Source organism: Macaca fascicularis, chromosome 9, assembly GCF_037993035.2.
Source record: "Macaca fascicularis isolate 582-1 chromosome 9, T2T-MFA8v1.1".
NCBI classification, from domain to species: domain Eukaryota; kingdom Metazoa; phylum Chordata; class Mammalia; order Primates; family Cercopithecidae; genus Macaca; species Macaca fascicularis.
This window is the reverse complement of record NC_088383.1, coordinates 92,550,460-92,576,413: the sequence shown is the minus strand read 5'-3', so window position 1 is coordinate 92,576,413 and position 25,954 is coordinate 92,550,460. Positions and strand designations below refer to the sequence as shown.

At 36.4% G+C, this 25,954-nt stretch overlaps 1 protein-coding gene across 8 annotated transcripts in view; it reads right to left on the bottom strand.

The window, feature by feature from the left end:
* The window catches only part of PCDH15 (protocadherin related 15), a 1,788,406-nt gene that overhangs the window by 246,580 nt on the left and 1,515,872 nt on the right, over nt 1-25,954 (bottom strand). For all 8 annotated transcript variants that reach the window (XR_012417282.1, XM_065521086.2, XM_065521087.1 and 5 more), the window contains one exon: nt 7,148-7,276. Coding sequence is in view for 7 of the 8 variants with exons in the window: in XM_065521086.2 (XP_065377158.1) it covers nt 7,148-7,276 (129 nt within the window). In the remaining variant the exon portion in view is untranslated. The remainder of the gene's footprint in view (nt 1-7,147; nt 7,277-25,954) is intronic.

Here is a 25,954-nt window from a genome sequence, read left to right as displayed (position 1 = left end):
TCCAATATGCCTTTTTCAATGTAAGCTCTACATATCCCACTAGCTGGACTTATTTTAAGATGAATAAAGAAAAATACATAAATCAGGATTGCAACCATGAGCTCTATTTTGATAATAACAAATATTTTTCATTTACTTTAAATTTCTAAAACATCCTACAAACGTGACTATACACATATACATGTTCATGTACTAAATGTTGATTTGTACATTTGTTATTATCAAAGACCAAGTTTCAGCTAATACACTTAAAAAGGATAAATGCTGTTTACGATCTGACTGACTATGATTGTTTGTAGTGATGCAGTAGAAGAGAATCATTTATCAGTTTAAGATTTTATACTTTCTTCAGAACAGTACTTCCATTAAAATGTTCTCTATATATGGTAATATTAGGAAAATGCAAGAGTGCAACTACCGCATTTTGAAAAATCATAAACAATTGTCTGCATTTAGTTCATAGTATTGTAAAAAATATTACTTTCTATAATATCATAGTTAGCCATACTTTACACATTATTTAGTATTTAACATAATTATAATAATGCAAATGAAGTGCATATTAGCTCCATTCCTTATTTTAAACCTGTACATATATTACATGTATGTATTAATCCTTCAAATCACTACTTGAGATGAATTCTATTATCATCTCCATTTTGCAGATAGTGAAGTCCAGTCCCAGAAAAGCTACATTAGTTATCCAAGATTGCATTAGTTATTTTGGCAAGTCAAATTTGAACTCAGGTAGTTTTATTCCGTGGTCTATATTTTAAGCTCTTCATTAAGTTCTCTATCTTGTTGGGATGCTGGGTCTGGATTCATGGAGTCATGTGATCTAGTGACAGGATGAACCAAGTGACCAGGGAGTTGTCTTCTCATTAAAATATGTAAGAAACATAAGAGGTGAGGGTTGCTAGGTAAGATGAGAAGTCTGGGGTCCCTGTGTGGTGAGTCTAGAAGTCATGCTCCAGTGTAAAACAGGCTTTTAAAGGTAAGTGACTGGAAAGCTGGACACAGATTTAGGAGACTAGCTTAGAGTCAGTCTATCTAAAGCCTGAATGGACCTTCACAGAAGTTATATCATGCTCTGCTGTTGTATATTCCCAAGTGGAAAACGCCTGTTCCTTTGAGACTTGAGGGGTCCAAGACCAGGCCAGCAGATTTGATCAGAATGTGACTGCATTTTGGGACTTCTACTGGCATCTGCTCCCCCAAAGACTTGGGATCATCTGAGAGTTCTGCAGTTGAGTATGAGGCCTCTAGTAAGAGGCCTCTCATATCTAAGATCCATTCTAAAGATCAATTATTTGCATGCTTGTGGTCCACAGTCAAGATAGGCATACAGATCCTCTAGATTCTGTCTCCTGTGAAATACTTTGGAGAATACTAAACAAAATATTATACTGACTAAGTCTTCATATCATTCACTATTTCATTAGGCCCCATCTGAACTCAACATATTTTTAACCATTTTTCCAGAACTCCTTTAAACAGCACTTCCATTATTGTCAGAATATTGACTTAGAGTCCTCAAATTGCTTCTTCAGCTGGATTATATTTTGTATTACATTTTTTTGGCTCATATTTTTATTTTCTTTTTTAAATGATAATTATATATTACAGTTGTCAGTTATATATACAATTATATAATATGTTGAAAAGAACCAGGAATAATTTGCTTTTCTCATGAACCCTGACCTGGCCATCTCAGTCTATTATAATGTCTCTTTTTCCTTGCGGCAAAGAATTTATATCACCCATTTGACACTTGACATAGAGTACATACTTACTGTATTTACTAGGTTTTATTTTGAGTACATCTTTTCATACATATTTTTACAGTTTTCAATTCTAAATGCACAAGGTATATTATGATACCTTGTGAATAGAAAGATATACATTAAAAACTGTTGATGGGTAGGTTATTTTTTAATACACTAGATAAAACATTTTGCTATGTGTAATCCATAAATTTGCTTTAAAAGTATTCCTTAGTTATTATTTGTTACTACAACACTACCTTTAAAAAGTAAATGAGGCCAGGTGTGGTGGCTCACATCTGTAATCCCAGCACTTTGGGAGGCCAAGGTGGGTAGATCACCTGAGGTCAGAAGTTCAAGATCAGCCTGGCTAACATGGCATAACCCCATCTCTACTAAAAGTATGCAAATTTGCTAGGCATGGTGGAGGGTGCCTGTAATCCCAGCTACTCCAGGGGCCGAGGCAGGAGAAGTTTGAACCTGGGCGGCAGAGGTTGCAGTGAACCAAGGTCGCTCCACTGCACTCCAGCCTGGGTGACAAGAGTGAGATTCTGTCTCAAGAAACAAACAAAAAAAGTAAATGAAAACTCCCTTCAGCATTTTAATTCAAATGTTGGATTATTCATATTAAAATATCAATAGAATATAAACACAAATTTGATAACTCAAATTCAGTATAGTAATTAACAATATGTATCTTGATTTTAAGTGAGTCTTAATAGTTTTTGATGATAATTAAAATTAAATTTTAAAGCACAGCATGAGTCATTTAGTGAAATTAATATATAATTATCATTAGGTAGCAACAGAGGACCATTATGAGCATCAAAATTCCATCCCATAAACATTACACTGTGCAGAATCAGTTGGATGCAGCCTGTCTTGGATGTTTTTCTCTTCCTTTTTACTTTCAGTATCATTTTAGTTTTTATGAAAACAAGTTATTGCCTAAAGACCAGGCTAAGGTCCATATTTCAATTTTAAAAACTGAAATAAATTATAGAGGCCATTGCTTATCAAATTTAAGAATCAGGAGACAACAAAAAGGTTAACACAATAATTCCTTCAAGAACAAAGAATCACTAGGAAAAGTGCAAAAAAAAAAAAAAGAAAGAAAGAAAGGAAAAGAAATTTAACTAAAAGTTAATCATCACATTGATGTCTACTTGTGTGTTTTTACTTATATATTCCATATGGGCTTTATCTCTCCAAGCTGAATAAATTAAGAAAATGGGAAAGATCATTTTTGTAAATAATTTCAATACTTGTTTTTAACCGAATAGTTAATATATATATGGCTAAACGAACGTTTTCAGTTTTCAGCAATGTGGCATTTTAAACTGACAACTGTAACATATAATTAGCATTAATTAAGACTATTACATTAGTTCAAGCCTCATTATGCCTGGGTTATTAAAATTGCCTTCTAGTTCTGTCTTCTGGATTTAGAATTTCCCATTTCAATATATCAGGAGTAATATTTATTTTTTATTTTATTATTTATTTATTTATTTATTTATTTTTAGATGGAGTCTGGCTCTGTCGCCCAGGCTGGAGTGCAGTGGTGCCATCTTGTCTCACAGCAAGCTCCGCCTCCCGCCTTCACGCCATTCTCCTGCCTCAGCCTCCCGAGTAGCTGGGACTACAGGCGCCCACCACCAGGCCCGGCTAATTTTTTTGTATTTTTAGTACAGACGGGGTTTCACCGTGTTATCCAGGATGGTCTCAATCTCCTCACCTCATGATCTGCCCTCCTCGGCCTCCCAGAGTGCTGGGATTACAGGCGTGAGCTATCGTGCCTGGCCTATCAGGAGTAATTTTTATAAAATACAAATCTGATGTTGCCATACCTCAGACCCTTTAGTGGTTCCCCCGTCACCTTCTACAACATGGTACAGAAAAGTGTTTATGACATGGTATGTCTTATTTATTGTAACTATACTATGTCATACTCTCATTTCTCTCTGCCTTTACTTATACAACTAACTTTCCCTAACAGATTCCAACTCCTCTCCACTTCCCTCTTACCTGTATTCTTCCTTCATGAGTGAACTTCAGCATTTCTCCTTTGCTGATATTTTTTGCACATACCCCTGTTATAGACTTTATTACCTTGCTTTCTTGGCGTAGCAAAAATTGTCAGTGCCCTATGCATGTCCCTCAGAGCATCTGGTATGCTTTGACCACCTTCCATCTCCTGTTACTGTCTCTGGATCCTAAGGGTGTTGCTTTTCCAGCCAGAAGCCTCTGTGGCTGGTGGCGCCTTTGTCCGAGTTTTGCTCAGACTAGCTGTGTTTGTATCACCCACTTGACCTGGCAGGCTGTGCTTGGTTCAGGCTACTGGCTTAAATCCCACACTTTCCCAGGGCAAGCCAGGCTCAGAGCAGCGAGGGGTGCAATGAGTGAGCAAGTGCGGGGTCTTGTCACTGTGCATAGCCAGGTACGCTGACTGCTGTGGCGGGACTGGTAGCTCCAGGCGCCCTCTCCGGGCAAGCCTTTGATTGAATCAGATACACGGCAAGTGGCTTCTGCTGTGAGCATCCGCGTATGGACGAGGGGCTCCCTGAAGAGCCGCCACTCTTCTCTCCTTTTTGCTGCCCGCAACATGGTGAGTGGGGTGGCTGCCGTGTGTTAGCCCTGTTTGTGTTACAGCTCTTTCATTCCTGCCATTTGGTGGGTCCGGAGTTCTGGCCCACATCCAGGAAGAATGAGGTACGCGGACAGCTGGAGAGCTAACAACATGTAGAGGAGCTTTACTGAACGACAGACGGCTCTCGGGAGACCGAAGTGTGTAGCTCCTATTCATAGGCAGGTTGTCCCCATGAGTGTCCAGCTCTCAGCAGAGAGAAGACCTGGAACGGGTAGTTCCTTTCTGCAGAAGGTGGTCCCAGGAGACACGAAGAGGGGAGCTCCCTTCTGCAGCCGGTAGTCTTGATGTCTATGTGTCTGGATAGCTCCAGGGTTTTTATGGGGTCAGAAAGGAGGAAGTACATGCTGATTGGTTTACGGGTGGCCATGGACAGGCCCGGAAAAAGCACCGTACGTTTTCACTCCAGGCCATGGACTCCACCGGAACTAATAGCCTGGTCCCCAGGCTTCAGGCCATCCCTGGCTTGAAGGTGGGGCTTCACCAGGGACCCCCTGCTTTCCACCCAGGAGCCTGTCTGTGTCCTGCTGCCATCAATCATGTTGTTCATGGTGCCCAGGGTGTTTGTGAGGAGTTTCTGCAGGCCCACAGTGAGCAGCCCTCTGTCCCCTCTTGGCCTCCCTTCCATGCTCGTTGCTGCCCAAAGTCCACAGGAGGCTGAGGTGGCTGGGGTCTGGCATGTCAGCACCAACCCCAGCTTGCACACACCCAGCCTGGTTATGACAGCACGTGGACTCGGCCTCAACTTTGCTTCAAAATTGGAAGGGTTGCCAGGAGCTGGAAGAGAACAGGCAGGGGGAACAGGCACTTCCGATTTTGGGGGGGTAGGGGAGCTTCCTGGGTCCCTGAGAACACAGAGATGCCTAGGTCTGCAGCCACAGCTGGGCAGCTGGAGCTATGCCCAGGATGGCAGGGCTCCCACCCTTCCAACTTGGAAGGGGGTTAGGTTCCTGCCTGTTCCTTGCTCCCACCGGCTCCCTAGAGCATGTAGCCCTGGTCATACCTCCTCTGCTGTAGCTAGTGTCTTCCCAGTGGCTGCTCCAGATGGGCCACTGCTGCCATCAGTATCTACAGCCTGACTCAATGCCCTTCTATCAGATTTTGCAGAGGGAATTTGACTACTTGCTTCTGCTGGAGGCAAGAAAATCCAAAAACTTGGCAGCCCATTGCCCAACACTGTAGCTAACTACTCTTAGGATTTAGTGTATATGTTTTCTAGTTCCATAACTTCTCAGGAACTGGACAATTACAATTATCAGGAGAGATAACTTTGATGCACGAGTTTGCATCTTTTTGTAGAGTTTGCCCTTGGAATGAAATTTCAGTTCTCCTCGTGATAGCTGGTTTAATAGCAAACTTGTTACTGGTTGCCTTCTCTTCTTTGCCTCACTTTCTCACTTCCTTATCACTGTTATCTGTACTTCTCAAAAAATATTTGTACATGAATATTTTGTGTCCAGATTTTTTGTTGGAGAATCCACAGTAAGACATTGGACACCAGAGGTACTATGGTGTGGGAACAGTTGGCATCAAGACCAGTTGGCATTTTATAACATCCCAATGAACAAGATTATTCCCTATGTGCATTGGGATGGCATAAACATATAAGGTTATGTATGCCTTATGCAATATTTCCAGAATTTGACTGAGATAGTGACAATGATAATGATAATGACTGTGGAGTTGGTAGTTGTAAGTATTGTCAGTGATTTGAAGGGAAAAAAAAATGACTTTCAAAAAAGCTTACACTGGTCAGTCAAAATCTCAGGACGTGATGTCACAAGATCTCTATAACATCATTTAAAGCAACCCTCTCCTTTTGCAGTTTAAAGGAGATTAAACTAAAAATCAGACCTTGTGCCTGGTTACAAGAATAGTAGAACAGTAGAGAAGGCTCACTTCAAAGCACCAGCAAGCCTTCTGTGGAAAAGGCAGAAACTTCACAGGGAAGGAGTAGGACCCTGAACTCTGAGTTTGGAACATCTGGGTGGCTCACACCTCACTAAAGCAAGATTCTTTCCTTCCCTGGAGACCACATAAACACCTCATCTGAGGTTGATGCTTCAAATCGTGCACATCTTCCTCAAAATTTTCCTTCTCTGTGACTTCTAGACCAATTACTATGTTCAAGACCAAGAATGGCTGAAATGAGGAAGTACTGTCTCTGCTTTAACAATAAAGGAATTATTCATCAAATGAACCACAGAAACCGGCTAATATGTCCAGGTAGGTCCCAGAAGCACTTAGAAGAACATACGAAGAGTAAACCTTCTGAGTGCTGGAAAAGGGGGTTGTGCAAAATATTAGACACACACGGTAGACTCTAAAGATAATATTTATATAATGAAATGAGTTCAAATCTAAATATATGTATTTTTTGTATTTTTTGAGGTCTAAATGTCCACATCCATACCCAGTAGTATACTTAATTACATGCTTCTATAAAATGTTTTGATTCAGAAATATGTATTAAATTAGCATACTATCATATTAATCAATGTTTAAATTACACAATAATTATAAAATGTAAATCTGTATCCTTGAAAGTTAATTAAAATATATAGGATATTATTCATTTTTTAAAGTATTGAAGAATATCCAGCACAGTCATTTAACAGATTACATTAGCTGAGTTTCTTTTCAGAATTAAAATGTAATAAACTTACGCTCTTTGAAAAAACAAACTTACGCTCTTTGAAAAAAATACATATAAGATCTACATAAATATTCCACTTACTTTTACTTGACCCACAAAGGCATTGGCTTCTTCCTCCACCACAGATAAATTTCTTGGCAGATAAGGATCAAACACTGGAGCATTGTCATTGACATCTGTCACCACCACGTTTACTGTGGCAGTTGAGGTCTTAAAGAAAAACAAGCATTAAATGTGAGAAGAGCTATTTTTACTTAGAATTCATTTAAGTAGTCATCTTGGCACTTGTCTATCTGAAAAGCATCTCATTTTTCTTTCTAATCCTTACCTTTCCAAAAAATAAAAAAATAAATAAATAAAACTAAAAAACTAAAAGAAGCTTGCAAAGAAGCTTTCGACTTCAAAAACACAGACGGGAAAAGCAAATGATGATATTAAAGGGCAAACATCTTTTTGGAAATGTCAAGTATTTCCTGGAGGCTTACTTTCAGAAAACGGTATTACCTTTATCTTGTTCACATTTTATGGGTGGCAAGCTTTTGTTTATACACACATACGCTGCTTTATCTCTGAAATGTGCCATTTCTGTAGTTTTTACTGCTTGTATTTTTTTTACTGTTTTTTTTAAAAAAACAGTACTTTATAAAATAGCATGGTACATCAAATGGGCATTTTCTGGAAAGCTCATGCTATCAGAAAATGCTACCTTAATAATTCTCTAGGTGTACATTTAAACCAAGAGTTTGAGTATCATGTACTAGGCATGAAATGATTATCTTACAAGCATACACGTTATGGAAATGATGTGCAGGTAAATCGACCAATAGTGTGTGCTACCACACACTATTAAAAGTTAAATCCCTGGCCTGCTGCAGTCAACATTATGTAGGTCAATGACTTCTTCACAATCAATGACTATCATCATGTGTGACTCAAGCTGGAAACTGCTCTCTCTAATCAAAGCCTGAGTACAGCACAGAACCTCTACCTAACTCTGTCACAGTGTGGGGCTGATCACAGAAGGCTGAGAGCAAAGGTACAGAGAGAAAGAATATTAACCTGGAAAGTAAGAAACCTGGTATGCTATGGTATTAAATATTTAGTAACTATAAATAAAAAGGAGGAGGAAAAAGCAAGGTGATACTGTCATGAGAGAATTATCCACCTTCTGTTTAAAACAAATGCAATTTCCATTAATTAGTAAGTGCTTTGTAGTGAGAGGCTAAAATGCTGAGCATTAAGAAGTGACTTGAGTGAAGCTGAAGAGGTTTTGCAGCAGTCATGGGGCTAAGGGGTCAAGTGAATTTTTTTTTTTTTTTTTTTTTTTTTTTTTTTGTAGCTGCTACAGGACAGATCTTGGTAACTACCCAATGCTTTCTGTTGGGGTCATGGAAGTTCTATACCATGCGAGTTATGGTGCTTGGGAAAAAGACCAGACCTCACACAAATGTAAACCCAATATTGAAACTCTGATTGGATTAAGGTGATCTGCCCCTATTTTAACAGAAGCAAAAGCAAATATTCTTTTTAGTAATGTAACTTCATCCCAAGCCTGTATAATTTTTTTCATGCGCAGTATTCAGTAGTCATTACAAAATTACCATGCATACCAGGGAATTCTTGGGTGTTAGTGATGGCTTATTTCTTTATCTGTGTATTGGCTTACCCTTTGAAAATTTATGCTTCTATTCATATGTGATTCACACACATTTTTGTATTTAAAGTTAAATAAAATTTTTATTTAAAGACACATACAAAGATGGTCAGAAAAGCATTATATAGTCAAAATCTGGAAACAACCCAAATGTCCATCGATAGTAGATGGTTATACAGATTGTGTTTTATATATGAAATGGAATCACATGAAGTACTGAGAATGTACAAACTACTGCTATAAGTAATCACATAGATTAATTTCATGAACCTAAGTTTCTAGGACATAAAATAATACATACTATATGATTCTATTTATATAAACTTCAAAAACAGGCATAATCCCTACATGGTGATAAAAATTATAATACAGATCACTTTGAAGAGGAAGATAGAATAGCAACAGAAATGATCACAAAACTGAGCTTCTGGAATGCTGATTAATTTCTGTTTTTTGTTATGAATAGTGGTTATATAGGTGTGTTCACTATGTAAAAATTCATTAAGCTGTAGAATTATAGTTTGCGCATTATTATCTGTGTTACATTTTCTTAAAATTATTTAATTTAAAAGATGCATTCACACAAACATACACATGTGTGTTGACATATGTAAGTATGTTTAAAGAAATTCAAGTGCTACTTGACTAGATGGAATCCAGATCATTTCATTTTCCTCTTGTGACTTTTATATGTTTTCCAATGTTCTCCCAAAATGCTACCATGCTTTTATGACAAAAAGTGTTTTAACAAATGTTGTTTCTTTAAAATTTGCCTTAGAATTGAAAGCAGTAAAGAAGATGTGTTTTTTACAGTTGCAGTAGTTCCCAGTTTGCCTGAGGGTTAACAAGACATTTAAATTTACAGCCTGGAGCCAAAATCTAAGAATGGCGACCCGGGAGTTTGCTGGCTTTTCTTCAAATTTCCTGACTCCTTTTGTACCAGCCTAACTGTTTTAACTTATCAATCCAGTGTTTTTCCTCATCCTATTCCTTAAAATCTCTATTCATGTTTTCAGACTATTCTGTATCCTCAGTTTAAGACTGTGACTCTTAAGTGGATAATGAAGAATACAACTGGATTGCTAAGTAAACTAAGAAGTCAAATAACAATTCCATAATTTTGTGCTAATAGGGGATGATATTTATGGACTATGCAGGCATTTTCTTCATTTCTTACTGAATTTTATATGAAATTAAAAAAAATCCATGTCTCACGAAAACATAGTCAAAACTATAAATAGAATAATTTCCAGTTTATATATTTCTTAAAGTTCTCTAAATACCACTTGCTTCAGAAATACTTATGTAAAAATGAGGATTTCAGGGCTATCCATTTGTTCTATTGACTATTGTTCTGAACCTATGGAAATATTTATAAATTGGCTAGCTGTAAATCATAATTATTTATTTTTTCTCGATTGGTTCAGAAGGATGGCAACAATATGCTTCAATATGGATCTGTGCCATAGAGAATGTTTATGTCTTATTAAGGGAAGACTTTTCAAGCTTAAAAATTAGTAAATGAAAACAGATCACTTTAATTAATTATTAGGACAATATGTCAGGTAACACATGTTCGCAACAATTAATTTTAAATATGAATATATATAATGCCAATTAAATTAAAAAGATTTCAAACTAATAAACCTAATAAACAAAAAGTTACCTATTTTCTATCAAAGGAGTTTGCTCACTGAATATTTCCTTAAAATCTGTATTAACTTATTATAGCACTAGCTGGAAATACTTGCATGTTAGTACTAAATACTATAATTGATCACTTTCATGTTGATTATTTAATTTAAATGTGTCTTAGATACTTCTGTTGTAATTTTTTTTTTTTTTTTTTTTTTTTTTTTTTGAGGCAAGGTCTCACTCTGTCACTCAGGCCGGAGTGCAGTGGCATGATCTCTGCTCACTGCGACTTCCGCCTCCCAGGTTTAAACAATTCCCCTGCCTCAGCCTCCTGAGTAGCTGAGATTACAGACATGTGCCACCACGCCTGGCTAATTTTTGTATTTTTAGTACAGACGGAGTTTCACTATGATGGCCAGTCTGATCTTGAACTCCTGACCTCAAACAATCTGTCCGCCTTGGCCTCCCAAAGTGCTGGGATTACGGGCGTGAGCCATCGGACCCAGCCTACTGTTGTAATTTGAATACTCATTTATTTGTATAAACTAGTACGACTCTGAAAGAAGGATACTAATATAGCATATTTTTTATTTTTGTTGTTGTTGTTGTTGTTTTGAGACAAATCTCACTCTGTTGCCCGGGCTGGAGTGCAGTGTGCGATCATAGCTCACTGCAGCTTTGAACTCCTAGGCTCAAGTGATTCTCCCACCTCAGTCTCCTAAGTAGGTGGGACTACTGGTGCACGCCACTATGCCCAGCTAATTTTTATTTCTTTATTTTATTTTTGTAGAGACAAAGTCTCAGTATGTTGCCTAGGTGGTCTCAAACTCCTCATCTCAATCCCACCTTGGCCTCTCAAAGTGCTGGGGTTATGGGCCTGAGCCACAATATCCAGCTCATTTTTTGTGATAGTATAAAAACAGTGAGTTATAAAGCCACAGTTAAAGAAAGCAGTGTAAATTCATCTATTAATACACAATGCATTGCTTCAAATTCATGAGAACATACATTAAGAGTATCTTATTTATTCTCTTCTAGTATTTCCTATCTCAGGAAATGACATGGCAAAATAATCAACTAATTTTCTAAGTTATTTTATCTCATACATGCAATTTATTAGTCACCAAGTCCTGTTAATTTGACCTTGTAAATGGGCCTTGTATTACACAGTTTTGAGCAATGGATAAATAACACAATTTTAATTTCCTGAGTAAATAGCTGGAAGTCAGATAACTGGGTTTTCTGATTAGCATATGTTTAGCTATGTAAGAAAACCAGAAATGTGTTTTGCTCAATAATTTAATGAAAAAGTTGTAACACATTTTCTTGTTAATCAACTTAATGAACACTTTTAAGGGCAATGTGTAATATTACGAATTTAATAAACAATTTGGCTTTAATGCTAGAGAGGATAAGAGAAGGTATGTTTTTTTTTTTATTTAATCACAAAAAATCATTTATTTTTTGATCATTTAATTTTTACAGCTTCTGACACAAAATTTGTTAAACATTTCATGGCTAGAAACTGATTTCTTTATATTTTGTGAGCATCTCATAGCATAGCCATTTGTTTTGTGCTATTACATTTACATTAGATGATTGAAATTCAATGACATTCAATACATGGTTTAAGATACATGTATGCTTAGAATTTATCTGAGCAGAGACTCATGTTATGTATAGAAAGCAATCAGGAATATTTCAATTTGTTCATTAAGAAAGCAGAAAACTATCAGAGATAAGGCAACACTTTAATTATGGAGCACTTATCATTTATCTATTTCTTAAATAAAAACATGAGTGTTTAATTTCAAATGTGCAATTTCTTTTCTATAGTCAACAAGATTCACTATATATTCTCAGAAATAATATTATTATTATTTCTGAGATTATTTTATTAAGAAATGTGTCTATCATGTTTACTAATAGAACACACAATGTCAGTTCAATGAAGATTGTTAGATGCTTTAAATAGCATTTTTATTATAATGTTATTTATTACATGCTGAAATAAATTATCTTAAAACTTATTCTATTTAAATGTCTGAAAAAAGAAGAGCTAGACAGAATATTGAAAATTTCCATCTGTAAGAAAGTACAAGAAATGTTATTTATAGAACACAAGGTTTTCCTGTCTGAATAAAAATCTTCACTACTATATCTAAAATTCTTTTCAGTAACAATGGGACAATGAGGATTTATAGTTTAGAATTCAATCATTTTTTGTTTAGGCCAATAAAACAAGACAAATACATATATTCAATAATGGGTGTAGTATTTAGAGAATATTAACTTAAAACATTTTCATCCTTAAGTGCAAGTCATCTTGTTGCTATAACAGTTATGAGACAAGCCAACTTCACTCAGATCATAGAGTTTCATTCATGATGTAGAGTGGAGGTCCTTCCTAAAATTAAAGATTAGCCAGGAGGCTTTCTTTCCCTCTGAAGGAAAAAAAGAAAGAATAGAAAATCTAGAATTTCTTCGAGAAAGACAGAGAAAAGGGAAATTCCTTCTATTATGAATCATGGGGAAGAGAAAGGGAGACACAGAAGAGACATGAAGGCAGGTGGCAGAGGTACTCCTCCTCATCCCCCACTGCCACTTTGGACCACTCCTTAAATGAAGAGGAGCTGCAGAAACATTTTGGAGTAGGGGAAATGATGACTGGGAAAGTAAGAGAAATTTGGGTGAAATAATCGCAGTAGTTTTCAGGAATATGTAAGCCTCCAGAAAATTTCCATACGTTCCATGGGAGGCCCCATCTAATAGGTTATGGCACGGAATATATAGCTATGTCTGAGAGCCGTGTCCAGAGAGACAGAAGCAATTCTACTAGCATAAAGGACTGGTAAATACATGTTACATTTAGACCACAATTTTAGAATGAAGTCAGGAAGGAGAGGTTTGCTTGGCAGCTTAGCTAGTGAGTATTTACATTGTCTTAAACAGATAATGTTGAAATACTGTTCTAAGTAACTTAAGTGTGACCCATATTACACCTACTCCACACCTGTTCAAACACACATTTATACATTATTGTCTAAGTAGGAAGATTACATCAGATATAAAAAACAAAGAAGCTTTTTTTTCTCTGTGCACATCTGAGTGTAGTGTGTAAAGATTATATATATGTATGTGTGTATGTATGTATGTACATTTTATACAATTGTGCATGTTTTTTATATAAATATATATTTTTTCAAAAATATCAGAAAGTATTTTTATATAGTATAACTAAATACTCTAGTATATGTAATATATACTAACTACAGATATAGCTATTTATTTATACATAAACATTTTTACATATTGCATATATGATAAAGATTTACATATATGACTTAAATGTTTAAAGTTTTACTATTCTATAACCATATGTACTGTGTTATAAAATCTTATTAAATCAACTATTTTGAAATTCAAAGTTACTTTAACTTCACACATTTTCTCATGCACATATTTTTGCTCTTGTTAAAGTTTCCTCTTTTGATTATGAAGTTAAATGCTCAACTTTTAAATGTTAATTGCTCATTTATATTGCCATATTTCAAAGAAATTTAGGAAATAACATTGCTTCAAGACAAAAACAAAGATGCTAAGTTTCCTAGCAATCTGAAGTTGTAACATATTACAAGTGTTCAGTTTGAAAGCCATAACTGAGTAATTCAATCCAGTAATTCAAGAGCATTTTACAGAAATCAAACCATGATGGAATCAAGTTACTTATCGAATCAATTCAGGAGGAAAATAATATCACTGAACACATGGAATCTGGTCAGAAATATCTAGGCTACAGAGTAACTTCACATTTTAAATGAAAAAATTCCTGATCACTGTTCACATATTTATATCTCTCACTGTGTTACTGGTTGATTAACAGAGCTGCAATCCAAAAGCCCTACTTCCTAGCTATTTTTCAACCCAGTGTTGCTACTTACAGATAAGAATATCTAAAAGGAAATCTGCTAGGTGGAGTTTCTGAAAACCTTTGGTTCTTTGTTAAAATAAAGCGAGGGTGCAGACTCTTCTGGCATTCATCTTTATACTTTGCTTGTCTGGAATGGAGAATTGACGTCCAGAGTTGCAGAAGATGGGAATGAAAGTAGACAATAAAAATGGCAAAGCAGAAAATAGCCAGCAGATATCCTCAACGGCACTGTCGTGTCCCTGCACCATCCCTTCACTGTCCACCTCTAGATTTTTTTCTTTGTTTGTACTACCTTAATTTTTAAATGTAAAACTTTGTGGTATTAAGTATATTCATATTCTTGTGCAACCATCATCACTATCCATCTCTAAAACTCATTTAATCTAGCAAAACAAAAGCTCTATAACGTTAAACAATAACTCCCCATTTCTCTTTTCTTTGTCCTCTGGCAGCCATCATTCTACTTTGAGTCTCTGTGATTTTGACAATTCTAAGTACCAAAATACAAGTGGAATCATATAGAATTTAACATTTTGTGACTGGCTCATCTCACTTAGCATAAGGTTCTTAAGATTTATCGGTGACATAGTGTATATCAGCACTTTCTTCCATCTTAAGGCTGAATAATATTTCATTATATGCATATAACACATTTTGTTTATATATTACTCTACATAAACATGGAAAACAGGGTTGCTTTTATATCTTATCTATTGTGAATAATGCTGCTGTGAAAATGGGAATACAAATATCTCTTTGAGACTCTGCTTTCAATGTTTTGGATATATAACTGAAAGGGTGATTGGTGGCTCATATAGTAATTCTATTTTTAATTTTTTGAGAAACCGCCACTATTTTCCACAGTGGCTGTACCATTTTATGTTCTCACCAATAGTGCACACGGGTTCCAATTTTTCCACATCCTCATCAACATGTTATTTCGTTGTTATTGTTTTGTTTTGTTTTCTGTTTGTTTTTATAATATCTACTGGGTATGAGGTGGTACCTCATTGTGGCCTTGATTTGCATTTCCAAATATTTAGTAATGCTAAGTGTTTTTTCATATGTTTACTGGTCATTTATATATCTCCTTTGGAAAAGTGTCTATTCAAGTGCTTTGATAATTTTGAATCAGGTTATTTTTGTTTTGTTTAAAAAATTCTCGGGCTGGGCGTGGTGGCTCATGCCTGTAATCCCAGCATTTGGAAGGCTGAGGCGGGCTGATCACGAGGTCAGGAGATCGAGACCATCCTGGCTAACACAGTGAAACTCTGTCTCTACTAAAGTTACAAAAATATAGTCTGGCATGGTGGCGGGCGCCTGTAGTCCCAGCTACTTGGTAGGCAGGAGAATGGTGTGAACCCAAGAGGTGGAGCTTGCAGTGAGCTGAGATCTTGACACTGCGCTCCAGTTTGGGCAACACAGCGAGACTCCGTCTCAAAAAAAAAAAAAAAAAAAAAAAAAAAGAAAAAAAAATGAAAACTCTATATATGTTGAATATTAATGACTTATTATATATATGATTTGCAAATCTTTTCTCCCATTTTTATGTTGCTTTTATATTCTGTGTCTTTGACCTCTTTACAAAATCAGAAATTCCAATTTGTCTAATTTTATTTGTTTATTTTGTTATTCAACACTTTTAATATGTCATTCAACTATGTTCTGTTCTCAGTGTGAGATCTATCCTCTTGACAAACTTTTAAGTGTACAGTATTGCTAACTATAAGCAACATACTGTATAGCAAATCTCTGAAACTGTTTATTTTATTTTATTTTATTTTTTTATTGTACTTTATGTTCTAGGGTACAAGTGTACAACGTGCAGGTTTGTTATATATGTATACGTGTGCCATGTTGGTGTGCTGCACCCATTAACTTGTCATTTATATTAGGTATATCTCCTAATGCTATCCGTCCCCCCTTCCCCCCACCCCACAACAGGCCCCAGTGTGTGATGTTCCCCTTCCTGTGTCCAAGTGTTCTCATTGTTTAATTCCCACCTATGACTGAGAACATGTGGTGTTTGGTTTTCCGTTCTTGCAATAGTTTGCTGAGAATGATGGTTTCCAGTTGCATCCATTTCCCTACAAAGGACATGAACTCATTCTTTTTTATGGCTGCATAGTATTCCGTGGTGTATATGTGTCATATTTTCTTAATCCAGTCTGTCATTGATGGACATTTGGGTTGGTTCCAAGTCTTTGCTATTGTGAATAGTGCTGCAATAAACATATGTGTGCATATGTCTTTATACCAGCATGATTTATAATACTTTGGGTATATATCCAGTAATGGGATGGCTGGGTCAAATGGTATTTCCAGTTCTACATCTTTGAGGAATAGCCACACTGTCTTCCACAATAGTTGAACTAGTTTACAATCCCACCAACAGTGTAAAAGTGTTCCTATTTCTCCACATCCTCTCCAGCACCTGTTCCTTCCTGAATTTTTAATGATCGCCATTCTAACTGGTGTGAGATGGTATCTCACTCTGAAATTGATTTGCATTTTTCTGATGGCTAGTGATGATGAACATTTTTTCATGTGTCTGTTGGCTGTACAAATGTCTTTTTTTGAGAAATGTCTGTTCATATCCTTTGCCCATTTTTTGATTTCTTTTGTTTCTTTTGTTCTTGCAAATTTGTTTGAGTTCTTTGTAGGTTCTGGATATTAGTCCTTTGTCAGATGAGTAGATTGCAAAATTTTCTCCCATTCTGTAGGTTGCCTGTTCACTCTGATGGTAGTTTCTTTTGCTGTGCAGAAGCTCTTTAGTTTAATTAGATCCCATTTGTCAATTTTGGCTTTTGCTGCCATTGCTTTTGGTGTTTTAGACATGAAGTCCTTGCCCATGCCTATGTCCTGAATGGTATTGCTTAGGATTTCTTCTAGGGTTTTTATGGTTTTAGGTCTAACATTTAAGTCTCTAATCCATCTTGAATTAGTTTTTGTATAAGGTGTAAGGAAGGGATCCAATTTCAGCTTTCTACATGTGGCTAGCCAGTTTTCCCAGCACCATTTATTAAATAGGGAATCCTTTCCCCATTTCTTGTTTTTCTCAGGTTTGTCAAAGATCAGATAGTTGTAGATGTGTGGTATTATTTCTGAGGGTTCTGTTCTGTTCCATTGGTCTATATCTCTGTTTTGGTACCAGTACCATGCTGTTTTGGTCACTATAGCCTTGTAGTATAGTTTGAAGTCAGGTAGCGTAATGCCTCCAGCTTTGTTCTTTTGGCTTAGGATTGTCTTGGCAATGTGGGGTCTTTTTTGGTTCCATATGAACTTTAAATCAGTTTTTTCCAATTCTGTGAAGAAAGTCGTTGGTAGCTTGATAGGAATGGCATTGAATCTATAAATTACATTGGGCAATATGACCATTTTCACGATATTGATTCTTCCTATCTATGAGCATGGAATGTTCTTCCATTTGTTTGTGTCCTCTTTTATTTCATTGATCAGTGGTTGGTAGTTCTCCCTGAAGAGGTCCTTCACATCCCTTTAAGTTGGATTCCTAGGTATTTTATTCTCTTTGATGGTATTGTGAATAGCAGTTCACTCATGATTTGGCTCTCTGTTTGTCTGTTATTGAATGTTATTGAAAGAATGCTTGTGATTTTTGCACATTGATTTTGTATCCTGAGACTTTGCTGAAGTTGCTTATCAGCTTAAGGAGATTTTGGGCTGAGATGATGGGGTTACAATCACGTCATACAATCATGTCATCTGCAAACAGGGACAATTTGACTTCCTCTTTTCCTAATTGAATACCCTTTATTTCTTTCTCCTGCCTGATTGCCCTGTCCAGAACTTCCATCACTATGTTGAATAGGACTGGTGAGAGAAGGCATCCTTGTCTTGTGCCAGTTTTCAAGGGGAATGCTTCTAGTTTTTGCCCATTCAGTGTGATATTGGGTCTGTCATAAATAGCTCTTATTATTTTGAGATACATCCCATCAATACTGAATTTATTGAGAGTTTTTAGCATGAAGAGCTGTTGAATTTTCTTTCTGCATCTATTGACACAATCATGTGGTTTTTGTCCTTGGTTCTGTTTATATGCTGGATTACGTTTATTGATTTTTGTATGTTGAACCAGCCTTGCATCCCAGGGATGAAGCCCACTTGATCATGGTGGATAAGCTTCTTGATGTGCTGCTGGATTTGGTTTGCCAGTATTTTATTGAGGATTTTTGCATTGATGTTCATCAGGGATATTGGTCTAAAATTCTCTTTTTTTGATGTGTCTCCGCCAGGCTTTGGTATCAGGATGATGTTGGCCTCATAAAATGAGTTAGGGAGGATTCCCTCTTTTCTATTGATTGGAATAGTTTCAAAAGGAATGGTACCAGCTCCTCCTTTTACCTCTGATAGAATTCGATTGTGAATCCATCTGATCCTGGACTTTTTTTGGTTGGTGGGCTATTAATTATTGCTTCAATTTCAGAGCCTGTTATTGGTCTATTCAGGGATTCAACTTCTTCCTAGTTTAGTCTTGGGAGAGTTTATGTGCCCAGGAATTTATCGATTTCTTCCAGGTTTTCTAGTTTATTTGTGTAGAGGTGTTTACAGTATTATCTGATGGTAGTTTGTATTTCTGTGGGGTCGTTGGTGATATTCCCTTTATCATTTTTTATTGTGTCTATTTGATTCTTCTCTTTTTTATTCTTTATTAGTCTTGCTAGTGGTACATCAATTTTGTTGATCTTTTCAAAAAACTAGCTCCTGGATTCATTGATGTTTTGAAGAGTTTTTTGTGTCTCTATCTCCTTCAGTTCTGCTCTGATCTTAGTTATTTTTTGCCTTCTGCTAGCTTTTGAATGTGTTTGATCTTGCTTCTCTAGGTCTTTTAATTGTGATGTTAGGGTGTCAATTTTATATCTTTCCTGCTTTCTCTTGTGGACATTTAGTGCTATAAATTTCCCTCTACACACTGCTTTAAATGTGTCCCAGAGATTCTGGTATGTTGTGTCTTTGTTCTCATTGGTTTCAAAGAACATCTTTATTTCTGTCTTCATTTCATTATGTACTCAGTAGTCATTCAGGAGCAGGTTGTTCAGTTTCTGTTAGTTGAGTGGTTTTGATTGAGTTTCTTATTCCTGAGTTCTAGTTTGATTGTACTGTGGTCTGAGAGATAGTTTGTTATAATTTATGTTCTTTTACATTTGCTGAGGAGTGCTTTACTTCCAACTATGTGGTCAGTTTTGGAATAAGTGCGATATGGTGCTGAGAAGAATGTGTATTCTGTTGATTTGGGGTGGAGAGTTCTATAGATGTCTATTAGGTCAGCTTGGTGCAGAACTGAGTTAAATTCCTGGATATCCTTGTTAACTTTCTGTCTCGCTGTTCTGTCTAATGTTGAAAGTGGGGTGTTAAATTCTCCCATTATTACTGTGTGGGAGTTTAAGTCTCTTTGTAAGTCTCTAAGGACTTGCTTTATGAATCTGGGTGCTCCTGTATTGGGTCCATATATATTTAGGATAGTTAGCTTTTCTTGTTGAATTGATCCCTTTACCATTATGTAATGGCCTTCTTTGTCTCTTTTGATCTTTGTTGGTTTAATGTCTGTTCTAGCAGACACTAGGATTGCAACCCCTGACTTTTTTTGTTTTCCATTTGCTTAATAGACCTTCCTCCATCCCTTTATTTTGAGCCTATGTGTGTCTCTGCATATGAGATGGGTCTCCTAAATACAGCAAACTGATGGGTCTTGACTCTTTATCCAATTTGCTAATCTGTGTCTTTTAATTGGACCATTTAGTCCATTTACATTTAAGGTTAATATTGTTATGTATGAATTCGATTCTGTCATTATAATGTTAGCTGGTTATTTTGCTCGTTATCTGATGCAGTTTCTTCCTAGCATTGATGGTCTTTACATTTTGGCATGTTTTTGCAGTGGCTGGTACCAGTTGTTCCTTTCCATGTTTGGTGCTTCCTTCAGGAGCTCTTCTAGGTCTGGCCTAGTGGTGACAAAATCTCTCAGCACTTACTTGTCTGTAAAGGATTTTATTTCTCCTTCAATTATGGAACTTAGTTTGGCTGGATATGAAATTCTGGGCTGAAAATTCTTTTCTTTAAGAATGGTGAATATTGGCCCCCACTCTCTCTGACTTGTAGAGTTTCTGTTGAGAGATCCACTGTTAGTCTGACTGGTAACGTGACCTTTCTCTCTGGCTGCCCTTAACATTTTTTCCTTCATTTCAACTTTCGTGAATCTCTCAATTATGTGTCTTGGAGTTGCTCTTCTCGAGGAGTATCTTTGTGGCATTCTCTGTATTTCCTGAATTTGAATGTTGGCCTGCCTTGCTAGGTTGGGGAAGTTCTCCTGGATAAGATCCTGCAGAATGTTTTCCAACTTGGTTCCATTCTCCCCATCACTTTCAGGTACACCAATCAGACATAGATTTGGTCTTTTCACATAGTCCCATATTTCTTGGAGCCTTTGTTCTTTTCTTTTTAATCTTTTTTTTTCCCCTAAACTTCTCTTCTCACTTCATTTCATTCATTTGATCTTCAATCACTGATACCCTTTCTTCCAGATGATTGAATTGGTTACTGAAGCTTGTGCATTTGCCACGTAGTTCTCATGCCATGGTTTTCAGCTCTATCAGGTCATTTAAGGATTTCTCTACATTGGTTATTCTAGTTAGCCATTCATCAAATCTTTTTTCAAAGTTTTTAGCTTCTTTGCAATGAGTTCAATCTTCCTCCTTTAGCTCTGAGAAGTTTGATCATCTGAAGTCGTCTTCTCTCAACTCGTCAAAATCATTCTCCATCCAGCTTTGTTCTATTGCTGGCGGGAGCTGCATTCCTTTGGAGGGGGAGTGGCGGTCTGATTTTTAGAATTTTCAGCTTTTCTGCTGTTTTTTTCCCCATCTTTGTGGTTTTATCTACCTTTGGTCTTTGATGATGGTGACCTACAGATGGTGTTTTGGTGTGGATGTCCTTTCTGTTTGTTAGTTTTCTTTCTAACATTCAGGACCCTCAGCTGCAGGTTTCTTGGAGTTTGCTGGAGGTTCACTCCAGACCGTGTTTGCCTGGGTATCAGCAGCGGAGGCTGCAGAAGAGTGAATATTTCTGAACAGTAAATGTTGCTGCCTGATTGTTCCTCGGGAAGCTTCATCTCAGAGGGGCACCCGGCCGTGTGGGGTGTGAGGTTACAGTCTGTCCCTGGGGGGAGTGTCTCCCAGTTAGGCTACTCAGGGGTCAGGGACCCACTTGAGCAGGCAGTCTGTCCATTCTCAGATCTCATATGTTGTGCTGGGAGAACCACTACTCTCTTCAAAGCTGTCAGACGGGGACATTTAAATCTGCAGAGGTTTCTGCTGCTTTTTGTTTGGCTATGCCCTGTCCCCAGAGGTGGAGTCTAGAGAGAAGGGCAGCCCTCCTTGAGCTGCAGTGGACTCCACCCAGTTCGAGCTTCCCTGCCGCTTTGTTTACCTACTCAAGCCTCAGCAATGGTGGGTGCTCCTCCCCCAGCCTCCCTGCTGCCTTGCAGTTAGATCTCAGACTGCTGTGCTAGCAATGAGGGAGGCTCCATGGGCATGGGACCCTCTGAGTCAGGCGTGGGATGTAATCTCCTGGTGTGCCGTTTGCTATGACCCTTGGTAAAGTGCAGTATTAGGGTGGGAGTGACCCAATTTTCCAGGTGTTGTGTGTCTCAGTTTCCCTTGGCTAGGAAAGGGAATTCCCTTCCCCCTTGAGCTTCCCAGGTGAGGCAATGGCTCGCCCTCCTTTGGCTCTCAGTCAGTGGGCTGCACTCACTGTCCTGAACCCACTGTCTGACATGTCCCAGTGAGATGAACCCGGCACCCCAGTTGGAAATGCAGAAATCACCCATCTTCTGTGTTGCTCACATTGGGAGCTTGAGGCTGGAGCTCTTCCTATTCCAATTTGTCTATTTTTTGTTATTGTTGTCTGTGTTTTTGGGGTCATAGCCAATAAATCCCTGACAAATCCAATGTAATGAAGCTTTTGCCTTATGTTTTCTTCTAAGAGTTCTATAGACTTAGTTTTCATTTTAGGTAATGAATCACTTTTGAGTTTATTTTTGCATATGATGTTAGATAAGGGTCCAACTGCATTAGTTTGCATGTAGAATTATCATGGTACCCATCTTAAAAATTATTTGACCAATTAAGTTAATGTTTATTTTTGGGATTCTCTATTAAATTACATTGGCCTGTATTTCTGTTTTTATGCTAGTACTACTCTGTTTTGAGTACTATAGCTTTGTAGTAAGTTTGAAACCAGGAAGTGCAAGTTCTCCAGCTTTGTTATTTACTTTTCTTTTTGGCTATCTGGGGTCCCTTGAAATTTTAAGGATAAGTTTTAGAATAAGTTTGATTATTTAAAAAAAATTATTTCTACAAATAGCATCATTGGGATTTTAATGGAAATTGCAGTGAATCTGTAGATTGCTTTGGAGAGTATTAACATTTTAACAATATTAAGTCTTCCCATCCATGAACATGGGATATATTTCAATTTAGTTATATTTAATTTATTTCAAAAATGTTTGGTAGTTTTCATTATACAAGTCTTTGATCTCCCTGGTTAAGTTAATTCTTGAGTATTTTATTCTTTTTGATGCTATTGTAAATTGAATTGTTTTCTTAATAGTTTTAGCTCATTCATTTTCAATCTATGAAAATGCAAATGATTTTGTGTGCTGATTTTTTATTCTGATACTTTGCAAAATTTCTTAGTTCCAACATTTGTGTACATGTGTACAAACATGAAACATGTGTGTATGGAGTCATTAAAGTTTTCTATATGCAAACTCATATCACTTCTAAACAGAGATAGCTTTACTTCTTCCTTTTCAAATTGGATCTTTCTCTATCTTTCTCTCTTTCTTTTTTTGCCTAATAGCTCTGGTGAGGACCTCTGATACTATGTTGAATATAAACGGTAAAAGTAGACACCTTGGTCTGAATCTTCAAAAAAATTAGAATCTAAAAAGTTTTATCTGCACCCTGATAGCTTAAAAAAAAATAATTACACAAGATATGCAAGTTATACAGATTTTTCAACTATCATTAACAAAGTAAACTTAGAAAAGGAAAGTCAAATCAAACTTTCTTCATATTGTCTACAAATAAGCTCACAATGACCAACAGAATGTGACCTCCTATCTCCCTCATGCCCATTTTGAGGTGGTAGAAAAAGCGTATTCTCATGATAAAATTTTCAAACTCATCCTGGCAATTTGTTTCACACAAATTGCTTGTCACCATTTTGATTTAAATAAATTCCATCCATCTGTCTGTGTTTATCAAATATCTGTTTTAAACCACATGATTCTTAAGTTTAAAAGATTAATTTTACTGTAATTACTAAATATTTAGATAAGAAAAGTGCTATTAAGACATGTGAATATTATTTTTACATTATCACTTTTTTTCTTCAGGATCCCACTGTGTATGCCTACATATAAGTATATCCCTAAAATTATATAAATGATGAAATTAACTGGATAAACTTTTGTTTGAAATCTAAATGCTTTATACTCTACTGATATTCTCATTAAAACTTTAGAAATGAACACAAAATTTACTCAAAAAATCAGAATTTTTTTTTTTTTTTTTTTTTTTTTTTTTTTTTTTTGAGACAGAGTCTCACTCTGTCACCCAGGCTGGAGTGCAGTGGCTCAATCTGGGCTCACTGCAAGCTCCGCCTCCCAGGTTCATGCCATTCTCCTGCCTCAGTCTGCTGAGTAGCTGGGACTACAAAAAAATCAGAATTTTAAAGGGAAATGAAACCTGAGTGATTATAAGAATGTTAGAATGAGGACCTAGAAATGCTAAGTGTCCTGTTCAAGGAGAAATAAAATATACAAATAAATTACTGAACAATGAACTAGAGAGAACAAAACTGCTAATTTTAACCAGAACTTATTTTGGTTTTAAGTAGGCAAAAATATTATTAGTAGATTGTGACTATTTTCCTTCCATCTGTTTCCTTGTCTAAGAAATTTTAAGGACAGACTTAAAATGTTCTAGCTAATATTACTGTCATTAGTTTCTGATCTATAATGTGACATATTTCAAAGCTATGTATTATCTTTTCGTTTTTTCCTAGTCTAATGGTTGACCTGAATGCTCTTTCTTAATTTCACTTCACTGTAATTATACCTCTTACTCTATGCCAAATAATTTCTCCTTCTCCTCCTTAGAATATTTTCTCTCACTTATTGCCTAGCTGAGTTACCCTCTAAACTTCCATCATAAGTCAAGTTCTTCAATTACTTCCTCTAGAGACTCTCTCACTGACTTCTTTATATACATCTGACACAGACATACTATAATAATTTAGGACAGGCTGGGTGCAGCAGCTCATGCCTGTAACCCCAGCACTTTGGGAGGCCAAGGTGGGTGGATCATCTTAGGTCAGGAGTTCGAGACCAGCCTGGCCAACGTGGTGAAACCCTGTCTCTACTAAAAATACAAAAATTAGCCAGGCGTGGTGGCACCTGCCTATAATCCCAGCTACTCGGGAGGCTGAGGCAGGAGAATCGCTTCAACCCGGCAGGCAGAGAGGTTTCAGTGAGCCAAGATGTCTCCATTGCTCTCCAGCCTGGGCAACAAGAGTGAAACTTCATCTCAAAAAATAATAATAATAATTAGGTGCATTGCCTATATAAAAATTAACCATAGGTTTTATTTACTTTTCTATCATATTAGTACCTGCTATTATCCTCACTGTTTCCTAAAACTGTTCTGTATATTTTATTATATGTATATATATGTTTATTTATGTAATGTATCAAAAATGTTAAATAGCTTACTATGGACAGATTGCAATTACCAAATTTAATTATTTCTATTTATCTCACTTTTAGTTAAGATGAGAAAACTATTCGGGCATCAATTTTATATTTTTTATTGTAATAAAATCTCAGAAATCCTCCTAAAATAAATGTGAAGAGTACATTATTGTATACTTTCAGCCAATGTATTATATAGATTAAAAAATCATTTCAAGGAACAAGGAGATATGCTGATATTTAAATTGAGTGAGCCTTGCTTATCAATCTGTAATGGGTTTGGAATTATTTCTAGACAATAGCATTGAGTTGACACATAAACACCTGATTTTTTTTTTTTTTAAAAGAATCACCTAACACATGGCGTAGAAATGGTGAAAATAATTATTAACAAAGGTAATATTACAATACATAGAAAGCAGGATGCTGGTGGTTGTGGATGAGATAGTTCAAATAATACAGACAAGTGATTTTAAAGCAGTTCAGAATGTCTAACAATTTTTTTTTTTTTTAACTTTTAAAAGTGAGTTTTAGGGCCAACGGAAGTAGAATTTATCTTCTTTGGAATTATAAGCCCATTTAAACTACTTAGATAACCAAAAATTACTTAGGATTCTTACTGCTACTTACAAATGCCTGTGGAATCAAGCAAATCACTTTCCTAAGTGCTTGAAGATATTTATCCACAAAATCCACTCTTCCTCCCTGACCCTTAAGAAAACGATGCTAAGTGAAACAGGTTCCAACATAATAAACTGCCAGAATACATTTCATGGTGCAGTGCAAATGACAGACACAATGGAATACCTGTTAGAATAAAGTAGAATCATTTTCCCTACAAATTAGGTGAGAATGCTGATCTCAAGTATCTGCTCTGTCAAGTTAAAGGTTGCAGCACAT